The 28,000-nt window shown below is 35.5% G+C and overlaps 1 protein-coding gene across 3 annotated transcripts; it reads left to right on the top strand.

The window, feature by feature from the left end:
• Window positions 1–17: 17 nt before the first annotated feature.
• On the top strand, window positions 18–26,968 carry LOC306860009 (HBS1-like protein). 3 transcript variants are annotated; one of them, XM_079401523.1, is made up of 19 exons: window positions 25–190; window positions 698–763; window positions 1,133–1,273; window positions 4,664–4,873; window positions 5,834–6,040; window positions 14,522–14,630; window positions 16,858–17,084; window positions 17,289–17,454; window positions 17,550–17,667; window positions 19,258–19,404; window positions 19,543–19,617; window positions 20,907–21,024; window positions 21,668–21,736; window positions 21,937–22,041; window positions 22,764–22,854; window positions 22,942–23,050; window positions 23,394–23,494; window positions 24,270–24,414; window positions 24,543–26,968. In XM_079401523.1, the coding sequence occupies exons 1-19, from the start codon at window positions 148–150 to the stop codon at window positions 24,552–24,554; spliced, it is 2,259 nt and encodes a 752-aa protein (XP_079257649.1). In that variant the 5' UTR covers window positions 25–147; the 3' UTR covers window positions 24,555–26,968. The 3 variants fall into 3 exon arrangements, with proteins under 3 accessions (XP_079257650.1, XP_079257649.1, XP_079257651.1); XM_079401525.1 differs by lacking the exon at window positions 5,834–6,040 and adding an exon at window positions 2,291–2,399; XM_079401524.1 differs by lacking the exon at window positions 5,834–6,040 and having other exon boundaries at window positions 18–190.
• The last annotated feature ends 1,032 nt before the right edge of the window (window positions 26,969–28,000 follow it).

Here is a 28,000-nt window from a genome sequence, read left to right as displayed (position 1 = left end):
ATTCTTACTGCGCATGCGCGCCTCTTCTGTATGTGATGGCGTCAACATGGCGGCAGTGGAGTGAGACGCATGTCTAAACTTTACACTGACAATTGATTTCTTGCCTCGCGTACTTTGTTTACGTGAAAGGAAGCCGTCGAACAAATAATGTCCCGTCACAGGAATGTCCGAGGTTATAACTACGACGAAGGTATATTTGAGGAATATGTTATTTAACCGCTTTTGTGTAAAGAGGCCTGTATGGTTGCTAGTTAGCTGGTTTATTCATGCAGTGTTCCGTGCTGCAGATTATGACCGACTGCTGTCGTGTCACTGTTTCAGATGGTATCAGCTGTACTGTTCACCTGATAACGAGTTCTGTGCTTTTAAACTCAGATAATGGTAAACACAGCTAACATTACATGACACCTGGCTTTTGTATTTTTTTGTAGTTCTTTGTAGTTTATATAAGACAAAATAACATCTGGTTTCTTTTTTCTTTTAAGGTTTCATAAATTGACTCTATTTCAACCCTGTATTTGTGCCTTTTGACTCCGTTTTGTTCATAACTTTTCTTGCAATGCTTCAGGTGGAGTGGCTGACTAAGCAACGCTTTTTTTTAGGCCCCATCAATGCTTTTCTGTTTGTTGATGCAGCGGGGTTGCTTTAACTAACTGGGACTATAACAGAATTGTCTCCATTTCTTCCTTGTTCATAGACTTTGAGGATGATGACATGTACGGGCAGTCAGTGGAAGATGACTACTGCATCTCTCCTGCCACTGGTTTGTGTTTAGTAATAAATTAATGTATAAATTCCCTATTATGAGGGTGCCAGTCATTTAGATCAGTCATAAAGCCCAATTGCAAAACGTTTATATTTTTACGTTTTATATTTAAAAGTTATATTTTTAGTTTGAAGATTAAGTATAATCTGCATATAATTTTGGCCATATTTGCTTGATTAAGTTGATAAAAAGATTTGGTTTGAACCCATTTCCTAGTGCATGGTATGACCCATTGCAATGCCATTTATAATGCCATAATGTAATTTTTTATTTATTTTTCATTTGCACTTTGAATAAATAACTGTATAATAATGTTGTTAAGGTTTGTCTCTTATGGAGATGTTTGTGGATTCATGGTTTTCATAGCCGCACAGTTTATCTACTCGCGTCAAGACTCAAGGCAGGCTCGACATGTAGAGACCCTGGAAGAGGCAGAATATGAGGAGGAAGAAGAGGAGATGTCAACCTCTCCCACCATTGCAGGCACACTAGACCCACTACAACAAGGTACACACTGACTTTATGGGTTAAGATGTCCACTTAGTCGACTAGCTGGCTAGTAAGTCTTTTAGCTTTAATATTTTCAATAGTAAGCTTTTAAAGGGGTTGAATGTAGACATGCAACTTCTCAAAGAGGATTTCAGAGTGCAGATAGTCTAAAAGTTAGGCCTGTTGCTTCTATAGACTTTCAGAATTAAGTTTATATACATTTTATGGCCATCAAGACAATTGCATGCATATTTTCTGTTGTGTATAATGTTCCTGTTAGTATATGTAGTTTAAAACAAAATGTGATGTGACTGTGACGTGAAATGTAGTAACCCATACTATCAATTTGTGCTCTGCATTTAAAGGGTTAGTTCACCCAAAAATGAAAATTCTGTCATTAGTTACTCACCCTCATGTCGTTCCAAACCCGGAAGACCTTCGTTCATCTTTGGAACACAAATTAAGATATTAATTTAGTACCCCAGAACATATTCAGCGTTGTTTAAGTTCAGCATGCGCGCAATTATGTTCTGGGGTACTTTCCAAAATGGCAGAAGATGGTAACTTGTAGTGCTGTCAAACGATTATTCGCGAATAATCGCATTCAAAATAAAAGTTTTTCTTTGCATAATATATATTTGCATAAAATATTTACATGTATATGCATTTATATATTTATATTATTATATTTATATTCTATATAAATATATTATATAAACATCATATTTTTCTTAATTACATGCATGTGTGTGTATTTATATTTACATAATAAATATACACAGTACACACTCATATATTATGTAAACAAAAACTTTTATTTTGGATGCGATTAATCACGATTAATCGTTTGACTGCACAAGTAACTTGGGGACAAGAATTGTTAAATTATGTCATTATTGTATTCTTTGTGCACAAAAAGTATTATTGTATTTTAAAAATACTTCAAAATACTTTGTATTTCATGACTGAACCACTGATCACATGGACTATTTTACTGATGTCCTTGCTACTTTTCTGGACCTGGGAACATTGCAGTTGCGTTGCTCTTTATGGAGGGCCAGAAAGCTCTAAGATTTCATCAAAAATATCTTAATTTGTGTTCCGAAAATGAACAAAGGTCTTCCGGGTTTGGAACGACATGAAGGTGAGTAATTAATGACAGAATTTTAATTCAAGATTCAAGATTTTTTATTTGTCACATACACAATTATACAGAGTATAACCCAAGGTTATTATAGTTTTGAATTTTTAAATTAGTTTTATTTTAATATTGTTTTCGAATTTGCTATAAAATTCGGTTTAGTTTTTATTAGTTTCATATTTTTGTTAGTTGTAGTTTAGTTTTTATTTTGTGAACACATTTTTATAAAGTTTAGTTTCAGTTTTAATTAAAGTTTAGCAGAATCAACAGATCACTTCCAGAGCGAAGGCCAAAGAAAGACTTAGGCATAATTAGTAAGGCAAATATTTAGCGACACAAAATTAATGCATGTTGAGATTGATTAGATGGTAAAAGTATACAAATATACACCAAAGGAAGCAGTCAGGCCTTTTTACTAAATAAATCTACCCAAGTTGCCCTTAATGTCATATCGAATGGTGTGTTGAATTATTTCACATGAAAATAAATGTAGCTTAATTTGGTTATATTAGATGTCTTTTTTCTTATTTAACCATAATCATGATATTGTAACTATCGTGTCTTGCTCACTTTTCTGTGAACAGCCGCGTAAAAATCATAACTGGGTCTAATGAAATTCAATAATAACGGCAATCATATTGATCAGTAAAGGCTCATATTTGAATATGTTCTTTTCTTTATTTATGAAGAATTATTAGCGTGTGCATGATGTGACTTAGCCTATGCATATTTGTTCGAAAGCCTGGCAGAGTGATCACAAGATGCTAGGCCATAGTTTTGTATTGTTTACAGAAAAGGATGCGTGTTCTCATGTTTTTTTCTGTTAACTATCATGTTGCGCTGCGTATCTGTTTTTCTTCAAAGCACCAACTTAGAATGCCTAATGTTGGTTTGATTGCTTGTGTTACATGAGAAAATAAATAATTTTGCCCACCTGATGTTGTAGGCCAGATTAATGCGGGTGCGGTTCGGCTCGCTGTCTTTGTATCAAACGTTTCTGGTCTGGTACAGAAATAAATTAGTGCTACTGTCGGATAACGGATCGTTTGTTCTGTAAAGTACTGCTGGTGCACGCTTACCAAACATGACCCATGGAGAGCTTTAAACCACTTTGCGTCTCTCCGTCAGATAACCCCATGCGCGTGATACACCATTTACAGGTCTTTCCCTAAACAGTCACATCATAGGCTATATTTTTCCGCCAAGGGGTGAGAACGTAATAATTACGAAAACGATGATTTATTTTTGTTATTTATTATTTTATTTCAGTTAGTTTTTCATTAACTGTTTTTAGTTTCGTTTCTTTTAGTTTTTCAAATATTTTGTCATTTTTATTTTATTTCAGTTTACGAAATTTTTTCATCAATCGTTTTCGTTTTAGTTTTCGTTTACGAAAATAACCTTGGTATAACCAGCAGTGAAATGTAGGTAATTTTTGGGTGAACTAACCCTTTAACCCATAAAGTGAACCCAACCCAAGTGAACGTGAATGCACACACACCGTGGACACACACCCAGAGAAGTTTGTTACTCTCTTTTTTGTGAGAACTATGGATTTTTGTTGTTGTCGTGGAAATAAAGACTAAATAGTTATTTAACTTAACAACATATATTTTGTTAGTTTCTGTCAGTTGCCCTATTGAAGTGTTGCGCTGTTGTATCTCTAATAAATGCGTTTGATCAGGGTCTGGTGGACTAAATCAGCCTAACCAGCTTCCTTAAGACAGGTTAAACAACTAGTTTGTACAGACAACCCAAAAACTAGTAGATTTTTAAAATAAAAGTTTTTAAATATTTTTGAAAAGTATTTTTTGCTGACCAAGGCTGCATTTACTTGTTAAAAAAGTACAGTAAAATAGTATTGCAATTTAATGTTTAAAATATAATTATTCCTGTGATAGCAAAACTTAATTTTCAGTAGACATTACTCCAGTCTTCAATGTCACATGATCCTCAAAAATCATTGTTATGCTGATTTGCTGCGCAAGAAACATTTGTTATTATCAATGTTGAAAACGGTTGTGCCACTTAATGTTTTGTGGAAACCTTGACACATTTTTGGGGGGTTTTCGATGAATATAAAGTTTTAAAGAAAAGCATCTTATCTTACCAACCAGTCTTTGTATACAATTGTTTTTGTACTGATTTAATCATTCATATAATATTTTGTGCTTGTCCATCCAGATTCAGTTTTGAGGAATGTTAACATTGCATTGGGAATAAGTTGTATCTGTTGTCCTTATTTTCCTGTTTGTTTGTTTGGACAGGTCGGTTGTTTTCCTGTTTGGATCAGATGAGAGCTGTGCTGGGTGATTCAATTCCAGACTCCACACTGACTCAGGCAGCTCTGAAATATGACTGTGACTCTCACAGAGCCCTTGAATTTATTCTAAGTGAGGAGAACACCAATACACACGCCCCTACAGCCAGAACCAACCCACAGCCTGAGCCGATCACCACAGCTGCACCACAGAAAGGTACACACAAACGCCCTTCCACCCAAAACCAATAAAATCAACAAAAAAAAACCTACACACCCTTATAGCCATTAGCTACCTAGAATACAACTGTGTTACTTCCACTTATAAATGTGCCCTATTATGTATTTTAATCTAAAATGAAAATGAAAACTACTCCAACAAGACCACAGATAGAAAAAAAAAACCCACACACAAAGTTGGCATGAGGTCTCAGGGGAAAATGCTAAATTCCAGGGTTTTTCCGAAACTGGGGAGAACCTAATTTTTTTCAGTGTTGGAGGCTATAAATAAATAATGCATTAAAATAATTTTAAAAAGTACTAATTAAAAAAAATACTATGACTAATAAGACTAATAATTAATTGTGTATATAAATTAACTATAATGATCAAGTAGAACACCTTTCTTTAACTTATAATTATAAAATATAAAAATTAGTGCTGTCAAACGATTAATCGCATCCAAAATAAGTTTTTGTTTATGTAGTATAAGTGTGTGTACTGTGTATATTTAAGATATATATGTAAACACACACACAGTATATATTTTGAAAATATTTACATGTATATATTTATAATTTATATTATATATAAATATATTTAATATACAGATATAACATTTTTCTTAAATATGTACATGCGTGTGTGTGTGTGTGTTTATGTACATAATAAATATACACAGTACACGTACATATATTATGTAAACAAAAACTTTTATTTTGGATGCGATTAATCGTTTGACAGCAGTAATAAAAATGAAAGGTACAAATTTTTCTTTATGCTTCAATTGATAACATTTTTAATTTTTTTTTAATCGCTGATGTCCTTAATTTTACAGTGTATAACGTATTGCCTTTTTCTTGCTTTCTCTGTGGTCTCGGCTAACCAATGAAATTCGATCACCTTCCTCATCCTCTTGGTTGCACTCTTTGACTATGATTGGCCCTCGTAAGGTAAGGAGCCTTATTTCCTCCCTCACACAATAGTACTAAGACTGTATCAAGTGCACGTTCATGCAAACGAGGCAGCAAACAATCTTTCAACCTCAGTGATCTGTTAGCCATGGCTGACCCAAACAAGTCCATACCTGCTGCTCTAAATCCTCCCCCTGGTCTGGGAAGTTCGGGAAAAGACCATTTAAAAGTGGTTTCGTCTCAGAATTTAGGTAGTGATTGTGGGCAGTCCACTTTAGGGCAAAGTTCACTGGCACAACTAATAGCTGAGCATGAACAGAAGTGTACAAATGTTCCTCCTCTAAATCCCTCCACTGGTCTCTCATTGGATAACACTGTTTCCCTCACTACCAGTCCTTTTGGTTCTTTTCTTGGTCCTGCTGCCCCACTTTCTGCAGTGTTCTCTCAGGGTCCTAGTGTCCCAGCTATGTCCGGTTTGTCTGTTGGTTCTAGTGCGATACTCTCTTCTGGTCTCTCTTTGTGCACATCTGTACCAGCTGGTCTGGGTGCGACATCCTCATCTCTTTTAACCAGCCCTCTCAGTAGTCTAGCGCTACATGATTCCAAGCCATCTCCCCCTCTTCCTGTCTCGTTAGGAAGTTTGAGCACTGTCCTGCAAAGCAGTGGACCGTTGGGAGTACCTGGGCAAGCAAAGAGTTCTGGAAGCCTTTCATTGGCTGAGCTGATCCAGGAGCATCAGGACAACAGTCCCAAACTCTATGACAGTTTGCCAGGACTCCAAAACACACACAATTCGTATACAACCTGCCTTCATAACAAAAAAAACAATCAAAAGCCTATCCGAACATCTGCTGCAAATGCTCCTCCTGGCTTTTCCCTGTCCAATCTCATGTCCCAACACCAAGCGTCACTTGGTCTGCAATTCCCAACATGCACTGCATCGCTTAAGAGTGAAAATGGGTCTAAGCATCAATCATCAAACAAATCTGCAGCAGCTGTACATAAGCCCCGCCCACTTAGCTTAAATCAGAGCGTCGATCTTAGCGCACTCATGTCTCAAATGTCTCCGGACGGTCGTTCGCCAACCCTATTGAGTTTTACTCGCATCTCTGCCAGTCAGAAAAAACGTGTGTTTGCTAAACCATCGATTTTTGCATTAGCAATGTGTGTGCGTGTGAGAAATGAGAAGAGCCGGTGCAATAAAGTGACTCATAATGCTTTCTTATACAGCAGACAGATGGAGAGGGTGAAAGAACGAGTGCAGTGTCCACCTCTCCATCACATCACCCCGTTTTCTTTTGACACACCCTCTCCGGATGACATAGTCAAAGCGAATCAGAGAAAAGCTTTTACTCGAAACTGACTTGAGAAACACCATTTCTGTACATTTTTAACATCTCCCAAACTTAAATCTGTTATAACTCTCTGGGTATTTTGCAGCTCAGGTTCATTTTATGTTTTACACGCCACAGCCACATTTTTGGCCATAATTTAAAGGAGCAAGGCTATAACGAGAAGTTGTCAGACTGAATGGTGAATAGTAGTGTATATAGAATGGACTGAATAGATTAGCGTTCATAATTTTAGGAAAATATGGACTTTCACATGTCAGTCATAAGTCAGCACTCAGATGGTTTGTACATTTGAGCCCTGCAATTATTTAAAGCATTAAGACTGGTATTTTTTATTGCCCAAATAATACTTTATACTTTTGAATTTTTGAATTTTGTATATTTATTTACAGCTAACCATTACACTGGAAAGTTAAAAAGGACTCTTTTTTTTGTCTGAAACATCATAATCTCATATATTAATTGAGTATTACTTTTAAAGTCTTGCATATTTTAAATTTTTCAATTGTATTTTCAGTATTTTTAAAATAGTTCATTAACCTAAATATATATTTTTGTACTTATGTAGTTTTATGACATTTTGACAAATTATGCTTCAATTCTATAGTCGCAAAAAAAGAAAATACAGGAGCAGATACAGTGCAAAAATAAAGGAAAAAAACAACAGATTCTCTCTACATCTGTTTTGCTGCCTTTTGAAATGAGGTGCAGTGCTGGTTTACCACAAACACAGAAAGAGGGAAGACATTTGGGTTTGGGGACACCTGGATTTTTTTCTATTACGTGTTTGACACTCAGTACTGTAAAAGTGCATTTTAGTTATTATAATACAAGTTCGATACACATTTTCATATTTCTTCAATTCAGTTTTGATTGTTTGCTGCCTTTTTAATTTGTTTTAAAGCACTGATGTACATATGTGACTGCTGTGGCCATGGGCCTGACGTTTTGTATATATTCTGAAATAAAGATTTTCCAGTTTCATTTCTGAGATTGATGTTGAGGTGTGTGTGAATATGTGGGGGTGGAGGGGATCTTGACGTGTGTTTAGGCTGAGCTTGTTTTTTTGCTCACCTTAAAGGGTGTGTTAACTTGTGGTGTTTATCACTTACGTGTCTGCTTTGACTGCGTGTGTGTGCTCATATGTACATATAAAACAGAGAGTCTTTGTGGCCACATAAAGGTGTTAACACGCCCAGAGCATATTGGAAGAGATTTTTACAAAGGCTTTGCTTTCATTGTGGTAGACTATCCACCATGGGAGATGATACACACATGCACAGATCTGAAGATGGTCTGAAAACACACACACACACACACACACACACACAACACACACACCCCGTGCACATTCAGATTGACTTTATTTCCTCATTGCACACTGACCTGGTCTTCAAAACCAGTTTAATCCTGATAATCACTTGAAAAGAAGGGTGTTCATTGGAATTGTTAGTGAATTAGTCTTAGTTAAGCCTAAATAAACGAAGAATCCATTAAGAGACACAAACATTTTGAACATTTAATCACTGACAGTTCTTGAGTTTAAATGTTCGTTGAGTTTCTTCATTTAAATGCACACAAAATTACTAGTGGTGCTTTATGTAGCAAGGATCATTATTATTCTAGTTCGTACTTAGAGATTTTAACTCGATCTGAAAAGATTCTAAAAATTCTGCCATTTAATTCCATTCCTCTGTAGAACACAAAATAAGTCCTTTTGAAGAACTGTTTTTGTCCATACAATGATAGTCAATGGTGTCCAAACACTGTCTTTCATTTTATGAACAAAATTTTGTCATACAAGTTTGGAACAACATGAGGGTGAGTAAACAATTTTTTTCTTTTGTGTGAACCAATAAACTTTGATGTGTAACCTTTCCTGCATAGTTTGGGTCACACATGAATGAGATCTTGCAGTTTAAGGAAAGGTGTGGTTTTACATTTAAGAAATTACCGTTATGATTTTGGATAATTAAACTGGTGAAAATCCCCTAGACTTAAATGAAAGGAGGGACCTGTGCCATATCTAGAGACCAGGATATCTTGTTGATGGGCTCTTTTGACTTGGAACAGTAAGCAGCAACTTACCTCTTTGAATGTTCTTAGCAATCTGGAATCTCTAGCATGACAACGGTGTTCGAGTTTTGTATGGGCAAGCATCCACTCTTTTCGTCAGAAAATGTAAAAATAGTTTTACTGTTAAGATGCTTTGACTACACAGACTTTTAATCTTTCTTTCTCACGTGTTCTTGTTAACTCTCTGCTGAGCCAAACGTGGGTGAAGGCCTGTGTTTGAAAAGCATGGTGCATTTCACCTTTCACACTTGCTGTCTTTAACTGTTTTGCAAATTCTATCTCTGTCATCTGACCACCTCAAGTTATCTATCCCTTTCCCCCCCTCTGTTTTCTCTGCCTTCATTTGCCACCCACACAGGAAAGAGTGACTGGTTTACAGCTGGCCGTGTTACTGCTCTTTGACGTTTTCTCCCTTTTTTGCACTTTGTGGCTTTTGCAGAAATGGTTATATGTCATTTTGCCTGTGCTGCGAGACGTGCGGCACTACATAGATTGGTCAGAGAGCTAGAACGAAAGAGGTTATTGACCCTATTTGAGAGCATCAATAAAGATCATTTGTAGTTAGTTTTCTCTTTCTCTGTCAGACTGTTGCTTGTTTTCTCATACTTTGCTCTCCCCTGAATCCTGTCAGTAGAACTAGAGATGATTTTACCCAAATTAGACTGTGAAGACCTGCAGAGGCTTCAAATACAGTAATCTGTATACCTATTTAATTTAGCTAAAAATAAGAATTGATGGTTAGGTTTATTAGTGGTGTTTGCCAAGTTAAGCATCATTGTTGGAGTTGCAGATTTGAACAAACCTTAAATGCTAGAAATTAAAGTTTGGCATCAACTCATCCTGAACTGTTTGTGCTACTAAGACTTATTTATTTATCTGACCGATGGTAAAATGAGTTAATACATTCCCATAGATGTAAGTAGTAGGAACCGAATTCACATCGAAGGGTCTGAATATCGTAGAGTAATGGTTGGTTTTTCTATGAAGTAACAAACTAATTGGCAAAACTAAAACTGATTTGATACAGAGCTGAGATTATGAAACCTTCGTAACCACTTAACAATGCCTTTTTGGTTACATAGAATACCCATTCAGGGGTGTGTTTCCCAAAAGCATCATTGACCAACTACGGCTTGCAGATCAGTTGAACTCTCTTGGTAACAACAGACCTTGCGAACATAGTTGCTATGCATTGATGCATAGTTTTATCTTTTACTGCTTTTTTTTTTTTTGTTTGTTTGTTTTTGGTAATTTTTGCTAATCGTTAGTTTTAGTATTTCAACTTATGCCTATCAATTTAGATGCCGAGTCAACATTTCTGTTTTTATTTTTATTTTTTACTTAAATTTTAAATCGTTTTTTTATTTTAGTTTTTAAAAATAGTTTATTTTTTCAAGTTTGTTTTTGTATTTTTTTAAATTTTTTTAATAGATGAAAAATAAATTTGAATAGTTTGTTTAAAATAACAACACTGAATTACTGAAAAATATTAGAAACCACCTAATTACTGTTCAGAACACCCTATAAAAATTACCATGAATTTAACTGTAAAGGACTGTAAAAATGCTACCGTAAAAACCTATTAATTGATTAACGGTAAATTCCCCTACTATATACAGCGAAAAACTGTATTGGACATTAATTTTATAATGTAATTTTATAGTAGTATACTATTTTTGGAAGTAAAAAAGAATGTATACAGGGAATAACCGTAAATTGACATTCCCAGAATTCCCTGCATTACATTTCACATTTGATGTTTTTTTTCACTGAAATAACTTTCTTCTGTATGTTGTTACATCTAATGTTGTAAAATTAATGTTTATTTCATTATTTCAGTTTCGTGTGTGTTACCATGATGGTGTTTAGTGTTTGTGTGAATGACACTGTGTGCACCTTTGTGTTAATGTTTAAAAGCTGCTTGTGATGGACTTTGGTTCATCATGTGACTTTAACATTTTATCAGTTAATGAAATTACGATATTTAAATATAAATTTCAGTTAAATCTGTAAAACCTAAAATGTTGCTACTATATATTTTATTACGGTAAAAATCTGGCAACCACAGCTGCCAGTTTTTTTTTTTTTTTTTTAACTGTAAATAAAAGAGAATTTTTATTTTTATTTTTTTCCTGCAGTGCTATCACATAGCAATGCTAAAATTCACTCACAATGCCTTTCACTCAATTCACTCAAATGCTTTACTCTAGCATCATGGCAGTGCATTTTTTCATGAGGCAATTGCCACTCACATTTTCTTCGGACACTGAAAAAGGACACGACTAGGTCGCTGCTAAGGGTGTTCTGAATCTTATTGCTTTTTATGCAGTTGTTCTAAGTTGGTTACAAAAATGTTGCTGCATTGTTGCAAAAGTTTTCTTACAATCTAGTTTTAAGTAGTGTTTTAAAGATGGAGGTGTCGAAGAATGTCCCATTCATGCAGACTTAGGCCTTTGTCAACCTTTGCCCTTCCCTGTTTGTGAAAGAGATTAAATAAGACCAGTCTGTGATGCATCCGAGTGTGTCTGTCATGTTCATGTATTGTTTTCAGCAGGTGTGTACCACATGGGCAAGGCTGTATGTGAGAAAATCAGTAATAGTGTGTGAGATGTCATTGTGAATTGAGGATGTCTGAATGGCAGTAGTGAGGTGAGTGTGTGGGGATTCCCCATAGTTATGGGACAGCCATGCTACAGTCGACCCAATAAAAATAACTGATATGGAAAAGAAGGGGATGAAAGATAAGCTGGAGAAACGATAATGTAGGCTGTAAGTGTTTTGGAAAGACGACCGTTCCTCCTTGGGTTTTTGCATGGGTTTATTGTCCTGTTTCCTTCCAGGAGTTGTTACACTAGCGCACCCTACTGGAAAACAAATGCCCAACACAATGGACTTTCCAGACTTCTTTAGTTAGACGGCGTGTTTTGATGGGCTCCAACTTGTATTTTTATTCATTTTTACTTTTGTTTACTTTTTTTATTATTTGATATTTAGTTTAATTTTCTTGATTTCTGTAACTGTGATTCTACCCCCATTGCTCAATTGAATTTGGTTCATATGTCTAGCAAACAGGAGGTGCGAGGGCTAGCAGGTAGTTCACAGATCTAGAAGGATGGAGTGAGAGATGTGTGCACAGTCACTGACTGACAGTGAGTAAATGAGATGACAGATAATCAGGTAGGATCATGTCTCCCTTGTGTTTGAATAGTCCTGGATCCGTTTTTCTAGGAAGAGCACATTTACATATCCTGAAGGGTGTGTCTGTTTTTTGTTTTTTGTACTGCCTGTAGAGTACTTTTCTACAGTGCATGTTTATTGTCATCACAACTGAGTAATGCTCTTTTGAACAACTTCCCGACACCGAGACGACAATGCCTTATTGACACGATAGTGTTTACAATATTTCCAAAGCATATTTATAGTGCTGAAATAGACAATATAGATACTCAGTAAGGTAAATGTATAAATTGCGTATATAGAGGAAATAGTAAAAAAAAAAAATGGAGTTCAGGAGTGAATTTAAATAGTGAATGTGGCATATGGAAAGTATTAATAATAAATGCTGTTAAAGTAATAATTGTTTGATACATGTTAACACTCTCACTCATTTTCTTGATCTGTAAAACTATTATTATTTTTTTATTTATATCAGAGTAGAAATGTCAAAAGGCAGTGTTTTCCCCCCCGTATTTTATGGTTGTATCTTTTTTTTTTTTTTTTTTTATGTTTGTAGTGAGCTCTTTGTCAGAATCTAGTTGAATTTGGCAGCACAGAGCATTCTGGCGGCTGTGTGTGTAGAGATATGTTGTGTGGGTGTTGTTTGTGTGTAAAGTGTTGCTGAGCGTGTGTGTTCAGATGCGAGATATTTTGTGGGTGTGGCCGAGTGTGTAGCGCGAGAGAGCAGGTGAACTGATATCTACATTCCCCAGCACTTCCTGTCCCTGTAACAGGTGTTTTGTTCTTGTCTTGAGCTCTGTATGTGTAAAGGGTCCTTGTAGTGTGGCTATTCCAACTCAAACACATCTGGGGACTTTTATGGTGTTTATTTTTATATAATTAACATTAGTTTCTATAACAATGCAAATAGATGTAAATTCCCACGTTATGATACCTTAAAAATGATCAAGATCAATGTTTTTTTCCCCAAGGTGAGTCGGACATCTCATAAGTTGTCTCGAAGTTCAAAGTGCATTTTTGTTTTGCCCGTTGCATTTTTCTCTTGATTTTTTTTTTTTTTTTTAAATAAATATAAGCTCCCCCTAACCTACTCATCTTCTCATCTTCTGTTCTCATTTTGTTCTTGGGGGTTAGAGGTTGAATTATTTTAGCACATTAACCCTCTGTGTGCTGGAAGTGCACAGTCAGTGTGGGAGTACGAGTGACGTGCCGGAGTTAACCCTTTCCTGGCCAGAGCGTTCACTGCTCAGTGTGAGATGACTGGCTGTGGCCGTTGCTACTGAAACGGCTCTACTGCTATGACGAGACACCAAGCACTCGCTGTAGCCATTTACCTTACAGGGACAGAAAAATATACTCTCTCATCCTCGTTTTTGTTCATCCCTTCCCCCTCTCTGGCTTTGAGAGCCTGTTTTGGTGTAGCGTGGAGGAGTTGACTCATGAATTTCAGTAAGATAGTGAGAAAAGAAGGCTCAGCACATGTCTATTGCACACACACATCTGCTCATCTGAAAATGAGTAACCCTTTATACTGTATCAAACAGGAAACTTGCCTTCATAAAATGTACACTGTCATACATTTCATGAAAGTAGTATAGCGCAAAAGGCTTGCTTTGTGCTGAAAAAAGTATTTTTCTTTAAAGGAATAGTTCACCCAAAAATTTAAATTTACTCTCCCTTGGATATGTAGATGAGATTCTTGATGTATTTCTTCATCGAAACAGATTTGGAGAAAATTATATCACATTACATTATTTGCTCACCAATGGATCCTCTGGAGTGAATGGGTGCCGTCAGAACAAGAGTCCAAACAGCTGATAAAAACATCCACATGACTCCGGTCCCACATTGAACATCTTGAGAAGTGAAAAGCTATGCGTTTATGAAACAAATCCATCATCAAGGCATTTTAACTTTAAACTGTAGCTTCTGACCAAAATATAATCCATTGCTTTCTCCAGTGCATATTTCTCTCCTGATTCAGACAAGATAACTTTTTTTTATTTTTATTTTTTACAGGAATTAATAATTTAACCTTTCTTGACATATTAAAGTTAAAAAATCAGTGATATACATTATTAAAATAAATCCAAATTTAGTGTATGGATGCTGTTTTTTACATTCTAGCTAAAGCACGGGAGGCTTCAGAGACTCGTGTTGAAGCAGTGGTTGTCCCAAAGGTTGCCCGCATGACCGTGTCAGGCAAGAAGCAGACCATGGGCTTTGATGTGCAAAGGTAAGCCAATCGAGGTAACGTGGAAGTGATTTAAAGATCTGCCCTTGTAACCCAAACATAGTGAGTTCAAACCTTATAAGGGGTGCTCTATAAACTGTGATCTTTCACTCTTGAACAAAGCATTTAACCACAACTCACTCCACGGGGACTGTCCCTGTAATAAGTATCGCCGTGTCCTAATCAGTCAAGATGGGTCACGTTTTCAGTGATTCGTCAGTCTCTAGAGTGAACACTAGTGCCCCTTACAAAATATTTCATAGTATGTGATGTAGTTTTTTAGCTCAATATACAGTTACAATTAACAGGGTTTTGAATTAGATTTTTCATTAGTGTTATTTTATTTTAGTATTATTTATATACTATTGTAATATTTAGATTTAGCTTTTATTTTTATATTGTCTGATTTAATTTTAGTTTTAGTAATATGTGCTTTTGTATTTTGTCTTGTGTAAGTATTTAAGATGCATTTTTTTACTTCAGTTTGACTCATTTTAGTTCTTAAAGTTTATTTTGGCAAAATGTCTAATTTTGATTTAATTTAGTTTTAATTTATGTTTCTAGTTTTTTTAATTTATTTATTTTTAACATTTTGCAGCATGATGCCACAGTATTAGAAAGTGTAGATGGATAAAATTGTCAGAGAAATTGCTAATTAGTTGGTTTACCTTGTGTCTTGATGTAGTGGAATTGAGATTTGCATCCTTTGTTAACATGCTTTTTTTTTTTTAAATGTACCAAAAAAAGACCACCTTCTTGGTCATCTGCTGTCCACAAAAGAGCAGATGGTACAGAATTACTTCTTCAAACCAGGCCAAGTTTCTCTACCTGCATTGCATTCTATGATAGCAGAAAACCACAGAGATGGCTGGTGCCTGTAGATTAATCTCACACAAACACAAACCCACAGCCTGTCACTCCCACTCCTTCAGCCACAGACCACACCCGTCGAGCTTAGTAAAAAGGGTGTTGGGGTATCTGCAGGTGGAACAACCAGTGTACTTTTATTTAATAGGTTAAGTTTGTTCAGAACAGTTTGTTTAAATGGCTGTTAGAGGACTCGCGCTAAAGTTTCCACATAATCTTTATATTTCAGAAGAAATTTGTAAGTTTTAACTAAAAATATTTTGGCATTTTGAGTTTAAAAGTTGAAATGTAGATTGTTCAGTACATTAACATTCAGAAAGTATGGAGTTAATAAGATTAATTTTTTGGTTTGAAAGAATTTAATACTTTTTATGCATTAAATTAATCAAAACACTAAAGACATTTATAATGTTATAAAATATGGTAGCACTCTAAGGTGTCCTTGTGACGCGGTACATGTACTACTATTATAATAACAATTAATTATGCACAATTACATGCAAATAACCCAAGCTAAACCCTAACCATATAATAAGTGCATGTAGTTAATTAATATTACTCAGCAATTATGGTGGTGGTGATGGCGCATTGGATAAGACACATGCCTTTGGTGTGAGAGACCCGGGTTCGAATCCACTGTGAGACACCAATGTGTTCCTGAGCAAGACACTTAACCCCTAGTTGCTCCAGAGGCGTGCGACCTCTGACATATATAGCAATTGTAAGTCGCTTTGGATAAAAGCGTCAGCTAAATGAATAAATGTAAATGTAAATTATATGTATAATTGTGTAATGTATAATTGCATTGTAACAAGGACACCTTAAAATAAAGTTTAACCAAAAATATTTGTCAAATAGAGTAAGTTGTTATTTTTTAACTTTCTATTCATCAAAGAGTCCTGAAAACATATCATGATGTCCACAAAAAATATTAATAATAAATTAATAAAATAATACAAATGTTTCTTAAGCTCCAAATCTGCATATAATGATTATTTCTGAAGTATCATGTAAAAGTGAAGACTGGAGTAATGGCTACATTTTAAAATATATTGAAATATAAAACATTTTTTAAAATTGTAATAATGTTTCACACATTTTACTGTATTTTAATTAAATAAATGCAGCCTTGGTGAACAAACACCCCCCCCCCCCCCCCCCCCCCCCCAAAAAAAAAACCCTATGGCTTTTAAAAATTAGACCTAGGACAGTAACATGGTGCGACATAACGGATTGTATGTTTATCATAACCTTGTTTTTGTTCAAGGCAAATTAGCTAAATGAGGTTTTTATTGAACTCAATAATACAAGACAAGTCATGTTTAAAAATTCTGAGGTGATATTTGATTTTGTGTCTTTATAGTGCGGAAGAAAACGGTGTTGTTGCCCCATCAGTTCGCAGAGGGCCGAGTCCAGAGGTCACCGCTGCACCAACCACAGAGACCCCATCCAAACCTTCGGCTGTGAATGAAGACTCTGCCACCCCGACCCCGACTCGACCAGCTGGAAAGAGCAAACAGCAGCTCAACATCCGTGCTGAACTAGAGAAGAGACAAGGAGGAAAACCGTTACTCAACCTGGTGGTCATAGGCATGATATTCTCTCTCACTATTCATCCTGCCACATTATCATCCACTTAATATTTTGGTGTTGCATTTGAATTAATTTTATTCTGTTGGTTAATCCAATTACCATAAAGTCACTCCCTAAAGTATTTGGATGCCTAATGTCTCTGTATAAAAAAAAATTATATATGCTGTAAATGTGAAACTTGAACTTTGTTTTTGTGTGTAGGTCATGTAGATGCTGGTAAGAGCACTCTCATGGGTCATCTGTTATATCTGCTGGGGAACGTTAATAAGAGAACCATGCATAAATATGAGCAGGAGGCCAAGAAAGCTGGCAAGGCCTCATTCGCTTATGCGTGGGTACTGGACGAGACCGGAGAGGAGAGAGACAGGTACGTTTAATACAAACACTTTCAGCTGTCATTTCTGTTTGGTAAAAGTGACCTAGACCAAGATTTATTTGTTTATCATCTGTTCTGTTTCATAGAGGAGTGACCATGGATGTGGGCATGACAAAGTTTGAGACCGACTCGAAGGTTATAACTCTCATGGATGCACCAGGACACAAAGACTTCATTCCGAATATGATTACAGGGGCTGCACAGGTACTTTCCCTAGTCCACTGCAACATTTTCTCACGTCATGTTGTTTTAAATCTTTCCCACAACACTGAATAATTTTTTCCAGGCATTTGCAATGAGCAGGAAGCAAGTAAAGCTTTCAAAAAGGATTAAGTGGCACCGTGAAAGTGACCCATCCAACTTGTGCATTATATTCCCAATCATATAAAGCCGTATAATACCTTTGTGTGTGAATTAGACAGACATTTCCAAATAAAAAAGTGGTACACTGAAAACCTTGACTTCTGCCCTACTGTAACTGATTGGCGTGTTCTTGAAAGAAGTGCAGTAATGTTGTTTGATTCATGAATGAATCATTTTGTTGAGTTGGATCTTTAATGAAGCAGTTGATATGGGTAAAAAAAATAATCTGAATGAATCATTGACACATTGGACTGATTCAAAGTTCAACTTACTGGCTCAATGGTCTGGCCACAGTGGTTAACAGCTCACTACAGGGGAAAATTACCTTTGAATAGTGATGTAATTATGCTCTGTTTCTCACACAAAGTTATCGTATGGTTTAAGAGGACTTGGAAATTAGTTCACAAGTCATGTGAGCCACTTTTATGCTGCTTTCATAGTGCGTTTTTGAAATTTGAAAACTTCAGTCCCCGTTCATTCTAATTGCATGGGCACTTTATTCAGAATTTCTCCACATAAGAAAGACTTAGAGATTCAGAGTGACAGTGAAGTGAGTAAATGACCTAATTTTTTATTTCTGGTTGAACTAATCTTTTAATGAAGTCCTGTTCTTTATTTGCCTACACCCTTTTTGTGTGCACAAGTTGACGAGAGGACAACTGACGTCTGTGCATAATGTCTTGTGCACCGCAAAGTCTCAATGAAACTTTGTGGATTTGGGTGCCACCACTACTAGTACTCTGTATATGAGTGTGTGTTTGGATTTGGCTGATACCTACAAATGCATTGAATGAAATTAGTCACATGTACATGCCGGATTTACTCATTTCCTCCTGTCAGTCTGCTGAGAAAGGGTTTTTGGGGGCAAGTGGGTGTGTGTCTGTATATTGAGGGTGGGTGTGTATTGGGTCTAGACTAGTACTGTATGATTTCGGAAGCTGAAATTGACATGACGAAGCAATACTGATTTAAGAATCTGAGAATCTGTAACATTATACACACACACACACACACACACACATATATACACACACACATTTATATACATATATACACACATATATGTGTATATATACGTGTATGTATATATGTGTGTATATATATATATATATATGTATATGTATATGTATATGTATATATATATATGTATGTGTGTGTGTGTATATGTGTATATATATATATATATATATATATATGTTTGCATGTTTGCGGACACACTCACACAAACACCCAAGAAAAATCACTTGCATAAATGAAACAAAATTGGGAAAACACACATTAAATGCAAATAAAAAATGGGCAAATATTACACATCACAATACTAAAGTAAAATGTTTTGTGAGAGACTTCAGTGTTTGGCATCTTGGCAGGTGTCATTAGTGGTGGATTCTGGTCAGAGCATCTGAGGTAGTGTTTGCATGTGTTTTGCAGGCAGATGTGGCTGTGTTAGTTGTAGATGCCAGTCGTGGGGAGTTTGAGGCCGGGTTCGAGGCAGGGGGGCAGACCCGTGAGCACGGCCTGCTAGTTCGATCCCTTGGAGTCACACAGCTTGCCGTTGCTGTCAACAAGATGGACCAGGTGGGTAACCATGGTGACCACAACAGCGTACAGTAACCACGGCAGTGTCAATCATAATTTTATTTATGTCTGAGAACTCTGCTTCAATCCCTCTCCCACCACTCCTGCTCATCACATTGTGTGTGTGTGTGTTTGCAGGTGAACTGGCAGCGGGAGAGGTTCCAGGAAATTGTCTCGAAGCTCGGTCACTTTCTGAAGCAGGCTGGTTTTAAGGTAATGTACTCTTTGCGCATGGATGTTTATATATTTTTCCTCCTCTAATTGTTGTCCCTGAGTAATTTTCCCCCAAATTTTGTGCTACTGTCATTTATGTGCGTGATTTTTCTTTTGTGTGTGTGTTTGTGTGAGTGTGTCTGCAAGCATTTGTCTGTTAGTGCTTCTGGATAAAGTAAGGCTTTATCTGATTGATGACACATCCAGAAACTGCATTTAAAAATGTTTCACAGGTTTCTGATTGAATCTAACACAATGTATGATACTTGTCAGTCTTTTCTGCCTGAGTGTCCCTACTCATTTATTGCAAATGCTGCTATTTCCATTTATGAACCCTTATGACTTATTTGCTTTTGCTTGAATATGTTTTGCAAAATGTCCTTTGTGCTGTTTTTATGAACTTGATACGATATAGCTGTGTGTGAAAATTAGATTGAAAATCATTTGTTGAACATCTTCAAATATTTTAATAGAAAATATAAGAACCGATGACATTTGACTTCAAACCTGTTTGCTGTGCATTTTGACATGTCATATTTTTTTGAATTGAGCAAGATGAGACTGTGGTGTAGAGGAACATTTTCTCTCTTGCATAAATCATATGAATTATAAAAGACTTTTTATGTTAAAATGCTTGCAAAGTCTTATTACAAGGCAGTACAAAATATTTTTGTTTGAATGGTGACAAAAAAAAAGGATGTGTAAAAAAATGACAATTTTCAATTTTGTTCAAAACGTACATATGACAAGAATAGAAGAACATTCTTGCACTGTAATAATGAAATATGGGCTACGGAAGAGAAACTTACTGCAGGCCTCAGCTTTTTACTAGTTTCACCTTTGCTCAACTTGTTTCTAGAATGTCTAGTTTCTAAAATATGAATGTTAATTCTTGCCAACATGAGAAATTCTTAAAGATAGATTCTTAAAATGTAAATGCAGCTCTGCTGTCACAACAATTGAGACTATTGTGCATATGTTATTTTTGGCATTTTCTAGTGTTTTAGGTTATATAAATATATCTTTGTTACTTTTTATAGATCTTCATTAGATGTTTTTGCAGTTAACTGTATTGATACTGTACTGATGTTGTATGTCATCTATGATGTACTAGCACAAAGAGTAATTGGATACATCCAGTGGCCAGTAAAAACGTGGGTGATGAATGGTTTGGAAATGTACAGCAAAATTTCATTGTTCCTTTCAGCTTGTTGATTTGATCCATCGACAGCACATTCCACTATGGAAATGATCTGTGCCATGTGTTACAAACGTGCTTGTCTTTGCAGGATTCTGATGTGTTTTACATCCCTACCAGCGGTCTATCAGGAGAGAATCTGACTTCTAGGAGTAAAGTTGCAGATCTTACAGCCTGGTACACTGGACCTTGCCTACTGGAACAGATAGGTGTGTGTCCATTTAAATGTTTTGTGTGCGTTTTGAACTGCATTCAAGCAAAGATGTCATGCACATGAATAGAATATTGCAACAAAAAAAAGCAGTATAATGTTATTTTATTTAAAAAAACAGGCAAAATTGGAAAAGAGGAGCTTTGACATTTTGAGAATTATTTTTCTGTTTTTGGATGGGAAAAATCCTTTCTTTTGTGCAAGGGTGAGTAGATAATGATCAAATGGTCTGCAGAAGGTGTGACTGTGACTAAATTGACCAAATTTAGACATGTGAAAGGGTTATTTGTGCCTTAGAGTTTTTCCCCTCCAATACTTATGCAAATTAATTATCAGGGTTTTTTTAATATATAAAGTTGCATTAAAAACATCCACCTGGCTCAAAAATCTGATGTGGCACATTTAAATGTTTGAATGAGTGCTTCTGTTTTCATGTATAGAGATGTGTGTGTAAAAGTAGAATTCTCTACTGTGGTGACTTTCACAGAAGTTCTTGTGTCTTGATGCCGTGAATTGATTGGTGGCTGACTTATGAGAATCCTCAGCAGTTTTACTCTGACTCATCAAAATGTGATGAGGCAAACAGAAAACCTTCAGACGACTGCATCTTTCCTCATCTCTTTCTCTCTGTCTATCTGCAGATGCGTTTAAACCACCCCAGAGGTCAGTGGAGAAGCCCTTCAGGCTTTGTGTCTCAGACGTCTTCAAAGGTCAGCTTGGGAACCACCATAAAAGCAAAATGTACAAAACCTAAATGCACAAATATCAAGGTGGATTCTGTGCATGGATTCCCTTGTTATTTAAACAATGAAACCTAAAAATGAAACAAACCCTTATTTTTATTCTTTCATTATAGCCAGTTAAGAGACATTTTACTTTATGATCACCTAAACAGCCTCACTGTTTTCAGATCAGGGATCTGGGTTCTGTGTGACTGGGAAGATCGAGGCTGGCTTCATTCAGACAGGAGATAAAGTTCTGGCCATGCCTCCAAATGAGACCTGCACAGTTAAAGGTAAACGCACAGCACCTTTATCAACTGAGACACAGGCATTGCTTTTAAGAGTACATGCAACAGTGCCCTCTTCTGGTGTTGTCATGAAAGACTGTACAACATATAAATATGAATTATGGAATAATATGCAATAAAGATTAAAACACTATATAAACATTTTTGACAAATCAGTGCATAAGTTGTCAGTTGATTCATTCAAATGGATAGTTTGAACTGATTCACAATGATTCAAACCATTACCTCTTCTGTTACTGACTTTTTATATCTGTCCTACTGAGACAAGAAAAGCTAGCAAAACTAGTGTAATGATACAACAAGTGTATTATTTATATAATTGCAGTAGTTATGAGATTGCATAATTTTGTTTTGCCAGCAAAATCATTTCATGTACATCATGAATATTATGAAAATATAGTTCAAAATTTTTCGGGTTAGTAATTGTAATACTTATTTAATACTGCTTTGCCATCACAGGAATAAATTACATTTTAAATAGTAATAAACTAATTTCTAAATTAAAACTAATTTTAAAATTTGACTGTTTTTACAGTTTTTTTTTTTTTTAAATAAAACAAATGAAGCCTAGGTTAGTATAAAAGACTTTACCAGCCTCAGACTTTTGAATGGTAGTGTATTGCCTAGCCCTGATTGGCATAATTATGGCAATCATTTTTATTTATTTCATAAGTTTTTTTTAAATTTATGCATCTGTCTCTGTCTAGGGATCACTCTCCACAATGAAGCTTTAGACTGGGCAGCTGCTGGTGATCATGTCAGTCTAACTGTAACTGGCATGGACATCATCAAAATAAAGTGAGTGTGCAAAGAAACACTAGTGTGAAAAACTTGATTCTGTAATCATGTATGATGATTTCTCGTCACATTCTCTTCTCTTTCTAGTATTGGATGTATATTCTGTGATCCCAAAGAGCCCATCAGAGCCTGTACAAGATTCCGAGCAAGAATTCTCCTCTTTAATATAGAGGTTCCCGTAACACAAGGCTTCCCCGTAAGAAAACGCCTTCTTTCTGTTTAGACTTCTACTGTATTTGAAGTTTATTTGAAAAAACAGATAACTGTTTTTTTTTTTTTTTTTAATTTTCAAAAAACATTTTTTATTATGTTTTTGTGTGTTAGCTGTTTTTTTTTTGTTTTTGTTTTTTTAACCTAGTCAAAATAACCCAACTGCAATTTGATTGAGTTTAATTGGAATTCACGATGAAAAAACATGATTTCAGAGAATTGTTAAAAATGTTAAAAAGAGTTTTTGCAAATTAACTCTTCATTTATTTATGAAGGATGTGCAGGTGCATTTGTTAACATTTGCTTGTTTTTTTGTGTTTCATTGTCAGGTACTGTTACATTATCAGACCATAAGCGAACCGGCCACTATTAGGAAGTTAGTCAGTGTATTACACAAGAGCAGTGGAGAAGTTCTCAAGAAGAAACCAAAGTAAGTGTATGAATGATATGGAGTCATATTTGTGCACATGATTATTTATTATCATTTTATTCAACCTCGTGTTGTTCCAAACTTCTATGGATCACTTTTTCTTTAGTAGCCCAGTCAACTATAAAAAGTGAACAGCGACTGTCATATTTAAAAAATAAATAAATTAATAAAAAAAGTCATGTTCTAAACAACCCCATATGACAGATTTGTGATGATGAACATTAAGTATTGTTGTATGATGAACATAAATTTAAGAGATTATTTTGCTCAGTCTCTTCTCCTTTGCACTAGCTCTCAAATCTCATTTGTGCTTCCACATCAGTGTTGTTATTGTTAATTATAAATAAAACTATTAAAAATAAATGTTGGCAACATAAAGAAAGCTGAGGTAAAATAAAATGTAAATATTAGATGAAAACAATTGAATTTAAAAACTTTCCTTAAACTAACTAAAAAGTTTAAGTTGAGGAACTAAAATTAATAACCAAAGCAGAAATAAAAATGAATTGAAGCTAAATAGAAATGTTTTTAAAAATCCTATAAAAATGCCTTAAACTAAAAACAAAATCAAAGTTAATAGACACTAAAATATTATTTATTAATTTTAGTATGAATAAAAATAAACCTAAGATAAAACTTTTCCCCATATTCCAAGATTGTGCTTGCTATTGACACTTTCTGATATCTTCTTTAGGTGAATTGTTTCTTTAATGATTGTGCTTTTACAGAAGAATCATTGTTAGCTTGTTGTTGATGGTGTATGAATGTTGTGCAGGTGTTTGAGTAAAGGACAGAATGCTGTGGTGGAGATTCAAACACAGAGGCCTGTGGCTCTGGAGCTCTATAAGGACTATAAAGAACTGGGGCGGTTCATGCTGAGATATGTGGGCTCGACCATTGCTGCTGGAGTTGTCACAGAGGTAAATGGCAGTGCATATCCACCTTTTCTCACGAAACACATTCCTGTTTTGTATTAATCAGCATTTCTTGATATTGCATCATGAGAATGTGATGCTTGTTAATACTGCTAATGTTTATACTGTTCTAGATCAAAGAGTAAGAACCAGTTGGAATTGGATCCTCCTGAAAAAAAACTGTGTGAAACCTCTGAACAGAAGTGCAATTCCCCCTCAGAGCTACAGTAACACAAACATAAAGTGAATACACACAGATGCCCACAAGGCAACATCTAGCCACAGTTCACATTTCACCTTGTTAAAGGCCCTAGAATGTGTGTGTGTGTGTGTGTTCGAGAGAGACTGCATTTTGTCCTGCCCCTCAACTTGCAGTATACAATTAATTTGTGTAATAATTCTTCCAAAATTTCAGCTCAAACCCTCCTAAAACACACAGAGATCATTTACTGTAATTTAATTAGGTTTGCTTCCATTCATTGATTGCATCATAAGCTGAACTCTTTGTTTTATTATTTGATATTTTATTTAGATTAAAGTGCATCATTTTTGACTATAAGATGGCAGCACATAATGTACATTTAGTATTGGTTCAAATGGAAGGTTTTTAAGGTTAATCAAATTAGTTATGGATGTGTACATGTATAAAAGGGAAAATAGATTAAGGTACACAGCTGGCAGCTCTCATCTCCCCCATCAGTTTCTCATGTGAGTGGGGCAGTGTGAATGAAACCTGCCCTTCCATCACTGCTACTCAGTGTTTTTGATCATTAATGAGAAAACAGAAGGATCGAGAACCAGTGGGCAAATGGATATGCTGTGGAGAAACTAATCCGCATGTCTGTAATCTAACTGTAATTACCTAAAAGGACCTAATGGACATGACTCTTACTTGTCTGTTTTTGACTTGATTATTAAGGTGTTTTAATTTAAAGAATATTTAGTTTGGGCGTTTCGAAGCTGAAGTTGTTCAATTGGGGAAAAGCTTCTTCATCAGAAAAAAAATAAATATTGATCACTGTGGAAAACATGAGTGTTTATTGTTGAGCCAGTAAATATATTATTTATTCAGTCTTTTTTTTACCATTTTGGAAAGTGTTTGTTGGTTTTATCATGGAAGCCTGTTTCCACCACATAATTAAAAAACGAAAGTGAGATAAAGTTGCTGTTAACTTTTTTTATTTTTTGTTCCATGGTGGGGGAAAAAACAGAATTCAGAGGAAAAAGTCCAAATTGTGATATTGCAATAGTGAATTTAAAAAAGAACAGTTTATATTTCACAATTTTGAGTATGTATCTCGCAATTCTGACTTTTTTCTTAGTTCAAACTGTGAGAGATAAACTCAGAAAAGTCAGAATTGTGAGATGGAAAGTTGCAATTACCATTTTTCATTTTTTATTCTGTTAAAATTGGCTTCATACTTCATGACCCTTCTCAACATTTACAAAAGCATTGATAATTCTCTGGACAGGAATGTATGTTTTTCCTGCATGCAAGCTGTTTGTTTTCATCCTTACAATTTTCATGAATTCTTGATTCTGCTTTTACCACCTTTTGGCCTGATGTTGAATGACATGAATCTCAGTGCACTGATGTTTTGTGAACACTTTACTATTGCAGTTTAATGTGAGTTATGCAAATCATGTAATTTTCCACTTATTCCGGAAAGTGCTCACTCCGACAGATGCTCATTATATGTGCTCAAATGCTAACAGATGTAGCTAATAAGTTGTTTACTTGTGTGAGAATGTGCTGCTGTAATTTTCCACTTCACGGCCTGATAATCAAGAGATTTCACGAATGCAGCTTGTTCAGAATAGATAAAGACTCGAAGATGATGACATTGATTCAGTGAAGCTTGGTTTAATCCGTTCGTCTCTGCCTCTTGATTGTAGCTGAAAAATTAATAGTATGTTTCCACTGGTAGGCACAAAGAAAATATACTGTAACTGAAGATAAATATGCTGCTTAACACCTTATCCACCACACAAGATAGTAATTAATAAGAATAATTACCATCAAACGTGAGAAATGGGGGGGTTTGACCTTTTAGTTTTATAGCACTGAGATTGCTGAAGTGGTTCAGTCAGCGTAACAAATGACTTCTCGACTGAGCTTTGGGATATTAAGTGTATGTGCTCTGTGCTGCAGAGTTAGGCCAAATTACAAATGCTGTAATCACACTCTCTAGAGATTCTGACATTAGCTCTGCTTTAAAAGCAGCAAAGAGTTTTCTGAATTACCCACAAGGAACATTTTTGACAATAGCAACTTTTTAATGCTGTCTTTCTCTAATTTGATCTCATTGTTCTCTTTGATCCTCTTAAGTCGACCAAATTAATTGCCTTTTGTGCTTGTCAATTCTCCTTATAGATGTTATTTTTCTTGGCATGGTGGTTTATATCTTTTTCTCGAGGAATGAAATTTCAATATCCACCCACTTTTTCTCTGGGGCTGGTCTTTTGATTTGGAATGAGCAAAGTCTCTCACTCTCAGCTCTTCTCCATAAAACTTTCATGTTTTGTTCTAATGCTGCTTCATGAAACATTAAAGTGATATAAAATTATAAAATCTTTCTAATTAAGCTTCTCAGTGACATGTATAAAGCAGTGATGTATATACAACAGGTTTTTTTTTTTCTTTTTTTTCCCCTTCCATATTCTGACTCTCACACTTTCATTATTTGCTTTGACTCTCTTGTTGTCAATGTTTCTGGAAGCGTTTTCTAAGTTCCCTGTTCTGGATTGGTGTAATATCTCGCTCTAAACTTCAAACTAACAAGTATGCCTCAAGAGACTCTTTCATTGGTCTCTGTGAAGAGGAGTTATCTCATGAAATGGAAATTGAGGCCTAGTGTTGCATTGAGAACCTGAGTCAGATAAAGCGAGTGTGAAATTAAGTGTGATTGGATTTCCGCCAGCAGTACCATCTTCTGCAAAGTAAGATGATGGCAGACATCCACCAGCCATCTTAGTTTAGGTGTGGCCTGTCTCTCGATGTTAAGATCTCTTAAAACGTTTATTACATGTCTGCAGTTTCTGTTGGAGTCCTGGTTACTATCAGCCTTTTCTCAACATTTGTGGACTTGTGGTGGTATATGATCATTTGTGGTGTGTATTTCACCACGCAAAGAAGGTAGGCTAACGTTGCTATCTTTGCAGCTTTCTTCTTGTGACTGATCTCTGCCTCATCCTCCACATCCAGGGGTATTTCAGGCCTGAAGTACTGCACACAGCAACACAAACAGTCCCAATGTAACCTCTTAATACTGTGACACAGCTATCAGCCTCCTCCACACCTATACATATTTTGCTTTTCATTTCTATCCAGAACGTGCTTCCTAAAAACGTGTTCCTCAAATACTTTATCAGCATTGGGTTTAATTTCTGTGCACACTACAGGATAAAAGCACCCACTCAATTTGCACAAATGAGCATTTCAGTATATTATAAACACTTTAGTCTCTAAAATAATCATTTTAAATGTGTTGAGGATTAGTCTTAGCTTATATATTTTTGTATTGATTTTAGTCAAATGTATTGTAAATTTATTGGTCAGTCATCAATAGCAGTGTTTAATATTCAACTCAAG

This window comes from Barbus barbus, assembly GCF_936440315.1.
Source record: "Barbus barbus genome assembly, chromosome: 40".
Lineage (NCBI taxonomy): Eukaryota > Metazoa > Chordata > Actinopteri > Cypriniformes > Cyprinidae > Barbus > Barbus barbus.
Note: the sequence above shows the minus strand (reverse complement) of the source record. Positions and strands in the feature narration are given on the sequence as shown.